Raw genomic sequence first — 12011 nt, 5'->3', positions numbered from 1 at the left:
CCGGACCGGCTGGGCCGGTCCAGGTTGAGCCGGTCCATGCTGGACCGGCATAACATTATGCAAATTAAATAAAAATTTAAATTCAAGATTATAGAAGTAACAATATTGAAATCATAACTGAATCAAACTTATCATTATTTACAAAACCACATAAAATCATATTTAGAATCATTCTTACATTCATTTGAAGTTTGTACATAATATCATAATTAGTTCTCTAAGGATTTGACTATCATTTTCATATTGTTAGCTTTCATAATAATGTTCAATAGAGTTCAGGTAAACCAGACATTATCATCATTGAACTACATAACGTAGTGATCCCTTTTGCCCCCACCTGTTGTGTATGTATCATATATCTGGAGTCATTTTTGCCCCACCTACAACACAATTATCATATCTCTGAGGTCTCTTTTGCCCCACCTACAACACAGGCATCATATCATTTTATAGCCAACATTTCCTAATTTGATATTCAGTAAACTTCAAATATTTGTAATTCATATTTGCTTTATATTGTTGCTTACTTTCATAACAGTCTATATGTTATATCGTTTGCATAAAGAGAATATATATGATATATAAAATTGAATTTCTTTCCAAAATCTTTCCAACTAAGAAAAGTATTAAATAATCAGATTACATCTTAATTCAAGACTGAATCATTTAAATTTGCATATGTTTGCTCATACATGAATACTTGGCTGTTCCCATGCATTAATAACATCATTCCCTTTTTATAACTATTTCCCTAATTTTTCATTAAATACTAGTGTATATGTTTACAAAAATAACAACATACACTTTTTAATTTAAACTTCCATTATTTGCCTCCTTGAAGAGTTGTTTCCTCAAATCCTCCACATTGTACTCTTTTTCGTTTGTAAGTACCTATAATTCATCACTCTAATTCTAATAATTCCACAATTTATTACTCAAATAAATTGTATAAAATCACTTACATTAACATAATAATTTACCTCAAAACTTCCCTTTGGCATAATACCTAATGAATCCTAAAATACAATTAGGTATAGTTGCTTTAGAAACTTTTATCACCTTTTTTGGAAATCTAAAAGACAACTATGAATATACCAAAAATGATTACCATATACTTGTTCCTTTAATTTTCTTCTGCTTCTTACTCCACCTAAATTTTCCAAATCCTTCACAGTAACTGATCCTTCATAGTAATTTCTGTCTTATGGCTAGAATACTCACACCCGACCACTGCTCAAGATCACACCATAAATTTTTATTTATAGTGTGAAAAGCTTATACGGCTTGTCTTTTATCATTTTTCATACTACTTTAATCATTAATCCACCGACATGTATAAGTTCACTAAAGTATAGTCCTACTCATTTTTGTCACCAATCAATGCCATCAAAGTCCTTCCACATATCATTAGAAACCCTTGTATATAATTCCAGGACATCTGAAAGATTTTACAAATAAAAAATCATACTAATTTAACTGTGCATTTAAAAATATCCATAATAAAATTTTTGTGTTCGGTTAATGATCAAATGTTCTTAGAAGTTCTTGAAATTTTGTATGGTGCTTGTTTTAATGATCCTAAAGAGATTTAGTAGTAGTGGTTAATACAATTTTTATAAGAACATTTATGGATTGGATTTTCTATGCCTCGTTTCATCTTTAATTCTGGAGAATTTGGTTGGTAGGTTTTTTATTTAACCTGGATCTGTGGATAAGTATGCTAGTCAAGTCAATGTTTTAGGATATGTTGATAATGTTTTTTTGTTGAGTTTTATGTTTTGCTTTATCATGGCTTATTTGGTTGGAAATTGTCGAAAATCTGCTTCACGCATAACTCATAAAACTATAGGATATATTTAAAATCTATGTTATACATAAGAAACTTGTGCTTGTTTTGAAATTCACAATATTCTCATTGACAGTGCACTTTATTTGTAGCATGTAATTCTGTCCCCCTGTTTCGTCGAATGTGTTATGTTTTAGGCTCTTCCTTTTGTTCATACAGTTGTTACTCCGTGTATATACTCTGATGATTCTTCTTGTATCATTTTCAGATTTGGTTTATGGGTGAATACTCTCATGTATCTGGAGAGTTCGACAATGTAAGTTATCAATTTGCTAATGTTGAAACTTGATACAATTTATGCATGATGCTAACTATGAACTTCATTGTTTAGGTTCACTCTAGGTACTAGTAGATTTGATCTTCTAGATCATAAATTTTTCTTTATCAAAACTATGAGAAATGTTTTTACTATGTAGCAGTGCTTTGATGTAATGATTCTTTCACGTATTGTTGGAGAGGGCATGAACAAGGACCTAAGAATTGAATTATGCTTGTTGTCGTCATCAATGTACTCAGCTTTTCTATGTTGTTTATTTATAACAGATCTAAAAAAGTACTCTTCAAAATAAGCTTTGGATATTCATACTAAATACCAAACGGCCTCCTTGAACAGTTTTCTTTTGATTTTTTTTCCGTTTCATTCTTCAGATCCTTTTAATGTTTCTTTCTATTTTTATGTCAAATGGTCTTTTTGTGTTATCGGGCCTTTTTCTTTAGTCATTTATATAGTCTAAAGATACTAATAAATATTTTAATTTGTAGGTTGTTACAGTTGTCTTGGAAAATTATGGACATGCTCATCTAAGTTCAGAAGGTGTTCAAGATTCTGAGCAAGGTACCCAGAACAAATGGGTCCAAGAAGTCCTCAAGGCTGAAGGTCACGTGTCTCCTAATCTTGGGGAATATGCAAGGCTTCTCTCTTGGAAGAACCTTGTAAATGATAAGGGAGAACTTTGTTTGACACTGTATGCATTTTTATCCCGAGACAATTCCTTTTGACATTAACAAATTACTAGTTAGGAATACACTAACTTTTTCTTGAACAGAGATGAGTCCAAGAGCCCCAGGTTTTGGTCAAAGGTTTGTGTGCATAACATGGCCATGCTAGCCAGGGAAGCAAGTACTGTTCGGCATGTTTTGGAGTCTATCTTTCGATATCTTGATAGTGGTAATTTGTGGTCACCTGCAAATGGGCTTGCTCTTTTGGTCTTGCTTGATTTGCAAAGGATAATGGAAAAATCTGGCAAGTTGATTTTTTTCATCTTCTTTTTATTATTCTTCTATCTTCACAGCAGATAGTAACAAAATGTTAATCTACATTGAAGGAAATATGGTTTAGCTTGTAATGCATATTTTATACCTCTTCTTTGTTCCAGGGCAAAACACGCATTTCTTGTTATCCATGCTGGTCAAGCATCTTGACCACAAGGCAGTCCAGAAACAACCAGAAATGCAGATAAACATGATCAATGTTGCCACTTGTCTTGCTGAGCACTCAAAACCTCAGACTTCTCTGGCAATTATCAGCACTATAAATGATCTTGTCAGACATTTACGAAGAAGTATGCAGTGTACAATTGTCAATACAGGTTTGAGCGAGGATATGTCAAAATGGGGCACCAAATTCCAGACAGCGCTTGAGGAATGCATTGTTCAGTTATCAAATAAGGTTTACTGATTTTTTTTTTAAATAACAATGGTGGATATATTTCGTAGAAAATTTACACTAGGCATTTCTGTTGAAACAAATACAATATCTTTTATCTTGAGGGATTTTGCCTTCCTTGGGCTCTGTTTAGGAGTATATAATTTAAGTGAAGGGGCTAAAGGGAGCTAAGGACCTGAAATCCATGGTGGCAGATTCGTTTTTAGCCATAAACTATCAGAATTTCATTATAGTTCCCTTCCTGTCATTTAGCGTAGCCTTTAATTTTTTTTTTTTTTTTTGATAGCATTTCTCATAAGGCTATGACTATTTTTTTTTCAATTTCAGGTTGGAGATGCTGGACCTGTTCTTGACATGTTGGCTGTAACACTGGAAAATTTATCAACTTCCGTGCCTGTTGCTAGGTCAACTGTTTCTGCTGTTTATCGTACAGCTGAAATGATTGCATCAGCACCAAATATTTCCTATCAGAAGAAGGTAATTTTCTTGACTAACACACTATACTCTTCCTGTTTTGCATTTTTTCCTTATTTCATTAATTATTCCTAATACAGGTTTTTCCAGAAGCATTATTTCATCAATTGCTCTTGGCAATGGTTCATCCAGATCGTGAAACCCATGTCGGAGCACACCGTATCTTTTGTGATGTTCTTGTTCCATCTTCAGTACGACCTCGTATGTGTTCCGCCGCTTCAGAACTACCCAAAGCATATGATCTTCATAGGACACTCTCTAGGACAGTTTCTGTCTTTTCATCCTCGGCAACTCTTTTCGAGAAGCTAAGAAGGGAAATGCATTCCTTCCAAGATCGTGCATCTATAGATGATCTCGACAAAATTAACCATAGAAATGATGGGCAGGAAATTGGTAGTGATAGCACAAAACTTTATAAACGTCTTTCAACTCAAAATCGTCTTTATAGCATGGAAGACCCTTTTTTGTCTTTGACAGAAGAACATGAACCTCAGAGCAAACCTGATGAGAGAGAACGGGTATGTCATTCTCCAAGTTTAGGACTATTTTCTTTTCATTGCAAGCAAATTGAATTCCTTTCCATGGATTAACATTCAGGACACAGTGTTACTTAGGTTGAGTGGTCGACAGATCAACCTTTTGCTGTCATCGATATGGGCTCAAGCTCTTTGTCCAGAAAACACTCCACAAAACTATGAAGCGATTGCTAATACCTACGGCTTGATACTTATATTTTCTCGTACAAAGGTAGTCGAGCATTCTCGTTCTTTGTTAATAAGTTAATGTAATAATTTATTTTTTTTAGTTTCATGACGAGCTATACAAATTTACTAATGATGGTACTGGTAAACTTGGTGGTGACTTTGCTTGTGGAAGTGTTGGAGCTTTTCATAATTGCTAGAACCGTGCTATCCTTTGTCGTGTTATTGCAATCTATTTTCCCCACTTTTTTAGTTTTTTTTTTTGTTTAATGCATTAGTAGATCTAATTAGTATACCAAAAATGTTTTATGGTGTTTGTCGGTGATTGGAAACTCATTTATTTTAATGCAGAGCTCATTTCAGGACACTCTTATTCGAAGCTATCAACTTGCATTTTCTTTGAGAAGCATTGCCCTTCGAGAAGGTACTGTAGACCTTATTCTAAACCGATTTGGCAGTTTCTAGCATAATTAGTTTACCATGTCTTTTTTAGAGCCTTAAAAATTATAAGTTTTAAATGTTTGTCAAGCATGCTACTTTTAGCATGAAAAGAATAGGAAAACTATGTTTTTTTTTCCCTACTGAAGGTTTCAAACATTAGCCTTTGCTGAGAAGTTTTTGCATTTGAAGACCCATGGATTACTTATTTGCATCCAGCTTTAATTTGTATTTTCTTGGACTCATTTGACGGAGAATAATTAATCAGTTTTTCACTTTATTAATTTGCTTGAAAATATGAAGTAGAAAATTACTTGAAAAGCTCAGTAATAAACTCTCTATCATTTCATATTATTTCTAGTTGTTTAACCAACCTAGATGGAGCAGCTCTTCAGCAGTAACCACGGGCCTCATATGATAAAAGTAACACTAATATGATTCTGCTGTCAGTACTGCTCAACTACAAGCCGGGGAGGTGTAGTTTTTCCGAGCAAGAAAAACTAACTTAGTTTCTTAATTTGCAAGTTGGAGTTTCAATGACCTATGCGTCCATTAGCTTCCTTGAAGGTTTGTTTAGAAAAGGAAAATTCCGTGTAAATGCTTCATAAGCCAAGAAAACAAGACAGTCAATTAATAAAGGTTCAAACAATTCTAAAAAGAGAAGTACAAGGTGCATATAGTGCTTGTGGGCAGGGCATATGTTCGCAAAACAAACTTGTTTGTTATCTTTTTCTTGGTGAAAATCATTCATCTTCTTGTGTTATGTTATGTCTAACATGCCAAATTGATGTGCATCAAAGACCAAATTTCTGTTGTAAACAAAATTTTGTTGCCATCCAGTTATATGATGAAATTTGTCTAAACGATGATAAAAGAAGGGAAGAACCTGTAGTCATTGATGTTGACTGGGATATTCAACAGATGTTTACCGTATTTGACGGGACATTGGTCTTCTCATGGTCCAGTATCCAGGAGGTTTTTCTTATATTGCAGATTAGCACAATCGTGTCAATGGGAATGGGTCATATATCATTTTTTAAGAATAAAAAGATCTTGATGGCACAGTATGGTGGCTTCTGCATTATCTATTGAAGATGTGAAATCACATATCATGTAGACTCCTCTATAACTAACCTTAGAGATTGCTACCTTATCTGGAAGTGTAAACATAATATGCAATATTTAAATATTTTATTTATATTCAAAATACTTTGTTGAATCATTGATGTATTACCACATCATCAATGGTTGCTGATTTATCTAAATCATTTTCAGGTTACTTACCTCCATCACGGCGACGTTCTCTTTTCACTCTAGCAAAAGCGATGATTGTGCTTTCTTCAAAGGCTTTTGATATATTACCTCTTGTTTCAATTGCCAAGTCATCTCTTCAGGTAACAATGGTATGCTGATTCTTCTATCCTTGGATGATTTTTTAAATTCTCTTATCCATTGTTTTCATTCTTTTTACATTAAAGCCAGAGTGTAGTATAAAGAAATGCTCTTTGCACCCATTTAAATTAATACATTTTTAACATCTCTATACTGCCTATCATAAAAAAGACGAGTTGTTGGTACACCACCTCATTGTGCACAACACTTAAAAATGTGCACATAAATTTCAAAGTTTTATCTTATCACGAATATTGAAGTTATTTTATCTCATTTAGATGTTCTTATGTGTTAATAAATTTGTTGGCATTTTTTAGTTTATTAACAGTTTGTTAGTAGTTTATCAGTTAGTAATTATTTAGCAAGTTATCAGTTGTTTGTTATCTATTCTTTTTAAAATATGAGATTTTTGAGTCCTGAATTTATTGCATGAATTACTTTTAGGATATGTTATTTCCTCATAGACACGAAACTTGCTAATGTAGTTACTTCTATGATTTTTTTTTAAAATTTTATCCATTATCCTTCAGTTTATTTTCAAGGTTGTTATGCATGAAATTGGTGTAAAAGTTACAGTTTTGAATCTTTTTTTTGAAGGATCACATTGAAATTAACTGCCAAAAGTAATTTCCCTGTTTTTCCATAACTAAAGCCCTTTTTCACCTCAATATCAAAATTATCGTTCATAGAGCATAGAATCGATGTTGACTCAACCATTAAATTACTTGCATTAAAGAAAAATTACTGTTGGCTGAGCAACAAAATAAATTGTAATAATCAGTTTAGCCGGTCGGTTCAATTGAACTGGCCAACCACCTATTAATTCCGCGAACAGAAGACGGACGCGATAGGGAGCGGACGAACGTGTGCGCAGAGGAGGTTGGAGAGTTCATTTCGTCATTTTTAAAAATTGATCATTTTTAGGGATAAGAATCACCAACTCCTTTTCATTCTTATTGCTAAAGAAACGGTAAATTGGAAGAAATCTCAGTGAATGAGAAGAACGACCGAGAGTAAGAAGGAAGAAAGTTTTAGTTTTTTTCTTTCCATTTTTGTATAAATTCTCTTATTTTGCTTCATCTAAAGCAAGTGATGTTTTCATAAGGGAAAAGAAAGAGATTGGAAGAGAGGAGAAGAGATTTTGAGAGAAAAAGAGGAAGGATTTTGGGAAAATTTCTACTGTAAGTGAGTTTTTTATCGTGTAATTATTATTAAATTTTATTATTTAAATCTTATTTTCATGAAAGTTTATATTGTATGCTTTTAGAGATTTTAGAAAGAAAAAGATCAAATTATAGGATTTCGATTCTTCAAGCATTCATCAAGAAAGAAAATATTGAGATTTGAATTAAGCATTAATTAAATGAATATTTATGAAAAGTTAATTGAAGAAATGATAAATTTAAATGATTGTGTGTCCTTTAGGTTGTGTCAAGGAGCGAGGACTTGAAAGAATCAATGTGGGTATTTATAGAATTTATCTTTATTGTATTTTTCTATTTTATTTTGAAAGGAGCATGTTATTTAAGTGTTTTAAGACTTATAATTATTTTTCAAAACTATTTGAAATAAGCAAATGTTTATACAAGTACGAATATGTGAAAGAAAATACATGTAAAGATAATACATATAAGGGAAAGAGAAAGTAAAGTTAGAAAGCATTAATACTTGTATAATAATTATATATATTTAGAAAGTATATATATGAATGAATGAATGAAAATAAATGAAAAAGGAAAATAATATGTATGCAAAATTACAGGAGTTCAGCCCCGTATGATACTGGCTGAGGAAACAACGTACTTGTGTTCGTTAAATGAAAATGAAAAAGGAAAATTGAAATGTTTGTATATTAATTGGTATATTTAGACGGTGCTCATGTACAAATGAAAATAAATATGAAAATGAATTGAATGTCAAAACTATTAAAAGAAATGTTAAATGGAAATGGACAATTATGATCAAATATTAAAAAAAAACTTATATGAGATTATAAGGTTTATAATACATGAAAGATATATGTATATTGATTTGATATTAAGAAAGAAAAAAGTATAAGATGTATATATGTTATAATATATATGTATTATTATTTTATAGTTGATAATGATTACTCATTAAGTTTACATTGTAAATTCAACCCACTAAATTAATATTTCAGGTAGGTCTCCACAGAAAATAGAAATGACAGAAAGAGAAGAGTACGTCTATAGAAGACAACGTAGGAATGAAAACAAGTAAATTATGACTGATGTAAATACTTAGTTTTGACATAGATTGAAAAAAATATTTTCGAAATTAATGACTCTTTAGTTGCTTTGAGAAGTTGTATGTTAATTTATTTATGATATGAATTAAATTGTTACTACCGTTCTACTTTTCGTTCCCGCCTCATTAGTTCGAGCATTTCAAGCCGGGTCAGTGACATAATTGTTCACTCATGAACATTGAAACCGCTGTTCATGTCATGATAGACTTTATTAGGATGCTCGAACTAATAAGGTGGAAACAAAAATCGGACTATAGTAATTTTTCATTTCTTTTATAAGTAAAATAACATAAAGACTTCTCTATCCAACTAAAGAGCCATGAATACAAGTAATATTCCATTAAATTTATTTTTCAACTTATCAAAGCTAATAATTTCATTAGTCATAATTTATATATTTTCATTGATGTGTCATCTTCTATAAACATATTATTTTCTTTCTGCCATTTCTTTTTCTTTGGAGATCTACCTGAAACATTAATTTGTGGTTTGAGTTTACCATATAAACTCAGTGGGTAATCATTATCAATTATAAAATATCAAAATTCTATAGTCCATTTTTACGTAACATTTATTTTAACAGATTGATATTTACTTCATTTTCATAATCATTTTTCATTTGTACAGGAGCACCGTCTAAATGTACCAATTAAGATATAATAATTTCCATTTTCATTTTTTTTTCTTTTTAATGTGCATTGGTATATTGCTTTCCTAGCCAGTACCATACGGGAATGAAGTCCTGTAATTTGCATGCATATCCTTTTCCTTTTTCTTTTATTTTCATTTAATTTTCATTCATTCGTATATCATTCATTCATATATACTTTTGATATACATATAAGCATCTTATATTTATACAAATGCTTTTAATTTTACTTTATATTTCATTTGCACGTATTCTCTTTATATGTATTTTCTTTCACATATTAGTATATTTCATATGTAATAATTTTCAAAATAAAAAATATAAGTCTTAAAATACTTATATAACTTGCTTCTTTCAAAATGAAATAGAAAAATACAATAAAAATAAATTCTTTTAATACCCACTTTGTTCTTTCAAGTCCTCGATCTTTGGTACAACTTAAAGAAATTCATAACCATAAAAATTTATTTAACTTTCATTAATTTTCATAAACATTCATTTATTTAATAAACACTGCCATTGCCAGGTCCTAAGTCCTGGATGAGAAAAGTGGAGAGTTGCGTTAGGTAGTCGACAACCAGTGTAAAATTTGTCGAATAATAATGACATGAATCATTTAAGAAATTGTATTAATGCTAGGGCGCCTGAATACAATGACAAGTGTGCAAGGGTCGCTGCACCGGCGCCCAGATGTAGTGTTAAATAGGCAAAGGTTCTCACATCAAGGATAGATGTGGACAAAGAAGCTAGTTTAGGAAACTAAAAAATATGAAATTAAAATTAGAATAAGAACTTGAAATATAGGTTCCCTTACAGGAAAATTAATAGAACTAATAGATATTATGATTCATAAAAAGTTAAATATTTTGTACATTCAGGAAACTAAATGGGTTAGAGAGAAGACTAAGGAAATTGATAGTTTAGAATTTAAATTTTGGTATTTGGGTAAGAGTTGTACTAGAAATGGTATATGTTTATTATAGATAAGAGTTTGAAGGATAATGCTATAAAAATTAATAAGATTGAAGATAGAATTATAGGTTTAAAGATTATTGTTGATGCAAAAATTGTTAATATTATAAGTATTTATGCTCCTCAAGTAGGTTTGGATATGAGTTCTAAATTAAATTTTTGGATTGACTAAGAAAAATTAATAAAAAAGATACCTTTTAAAGAAAGAGCTTTTATTGGAGGAGATTTAAATGGACATGTTGGTAGAGAGGTAGATGATTTTAAAAGCATTTATGACAGCCATGGGTTTGGAACGACAAATGAAGGTGGCAAGACCATATTAGATTTTTATTTAGCTTATAATTTTTTAATTGCTAATAGATTTTTTAAGAAAATGAATGAACTTCTCATTACTTATAAAAATGGATATAGTACAACTCAGATTGATTATTTTCTTATAAGAAAATCATATCGTTTAAATTGCAAAGATTGTAAAGTTATTCCGAGTGAAAATTTATGTAATCAACATTGATTATTAGTTTTGGACGTTAAGATAAAATGGTAGAAAATAAAAAATAAAGTAAAATGGTATTCTAGGATTAGATGGAGGCATTTAAAGACTACTAACAAAAATATTTTTGAGAGTAAGATTTTAGATCTTAAGATTTTGTCTGTGCATGAGGATGCTAATATTATGTAGAAAAAAGTGGCTAGTGATATTGTTAAAAATGAGGATTTGAGAGGGAAAGCTTGAAATTATTCATTACAATCTTCCCTATTTATAGATCTATACAAGATATCCCAATGAGGAAATAATAAATTGCAGATTTAATACATAAATAATACATAACAATTTTTCCTAAATTCGTTCCTTCATTATGGCATAATCCATGAGAGTATCCCACGGATTGGTCTTTGCGTCCGTCGGATCTTTTGCACTGGGAACGACTGGATTTCAACACTCCTCCTCAAGCTGGAAAATATGGATCGGTGATCCCCAACTTGTCAATCATTCTGAGGAAGGCAGAACTGTCCAATCCTTTAGTAAGGATATCTGCAGGTTGATCCTTTGATGATACATGATCGACACTTACTAGACCACTGTCTAGTTTTTCTTTAATAAAATGCTGGGAACGACTGGATTTCAACACTCCTCAAGCTGGAAAATATGGATCGGTGATCCCCAACTTGTCAATCATTCTGAGGAAGGCAGAACTGTCCAATCCTTTAGTAAGGATATCTGCAGGTTGATCCTTTGATGATACATGATCGACACTTACTAGACCACTGTCTAGTTTTTCTTTAATAAAATGTCTGTCCACTTCTATGTGCTTGGTCCTATCATGCTGGACTGGATTGTGGGCTATGCTGATTGCCGATTTGTTGTCACAATGTAGCTTCATGGGCTCATCCCACTTAACCTTCAGATCTTCTAGGATTATTTTGATCCACAGTAGCTCACATATTCCCAAGGCCATAGCTCGATATTCTGCTTCTGCACTAGATCTTGCCACCACATTCTGTTTCTTGCTTCTCCATGTAACTAAGTTACCTCCAAGAAATGTGCAATATATAGAGGTAGATCTTCTATCAACCGGTGATCCTGCGTAGTCAGCATCCGTGTA

The 12011-nt window shown here is 31.6% G+C and overlaps 1 protein-coding gene across 3 annotated transcripts in view; it reads left to right on the top strand.

Annotated features, from left to right (window-relative positions):
- Positions 1 to 12011, top strand: part of LOC110106753 — a 51910-nt gene that overhangs the window by 23439 nt on the left and 16460 nt on the right. For 2 of the 3 annotated variants that reach the window (XM_020836736.2, XM_020836737.2), the window contains exons 7-15: positions 2055 to 2102; positions 2609 to 2811; positions 2893 to 3089; positions 3223 to 3515; positions 3840 to 3989; positions 4067 to 4504; positions 4584 to 4733; positions 5039 to 5111; positions 6401 to 6528. In XM_020836736.2, coding sequence (XP_020692395.1) covers positions 2055 to 2102; positions 2609 to 2811; positions 2893 to 3089; positions 3223 to 3515; positions 3840 to 3989; positions 4067 to 4504; positions 4584 to 4733; positions 5039 to 5111; positions 6401 to 6528 — 1680 coding nt within the window. The remainder of the gene's footprint in view (positions 1 to 2054; positions 2103 to 2608; positions 2812 to 2892; positions 3090 to 3222; positions 3516 to 3839; positions 3990 to 4066; positions 4505 to 4583; positions 4734 to 5038; positions 5112 to 6400; positions 6529 to 12011) is intronic. The other variant, XM_028699638.1, reaches the window with a different exon arrangement.

This window comes from Dendrobium catenatum, unplaced genomic scaffold (assembly GCF_001605985.2).
Source record: "Dendrobium catenatum unplaced genomic scaffold, ASM160598v2 fragScaff_scaffold_1348, whole genome shotgun sequence".
Classification (NCBI taxonomy): Eukaryota; Viridiplantae; Streptophyta; class Magnoliopsida; order Asparagales; family Orchidaceae; genus Dendrobium; species Dendrobium catenatum.
The sequence above is the reverse complement of the archived record's forward strand: the minus strand, read 5'-3'. Positions and strand labels throughout refer to the sequence as shown.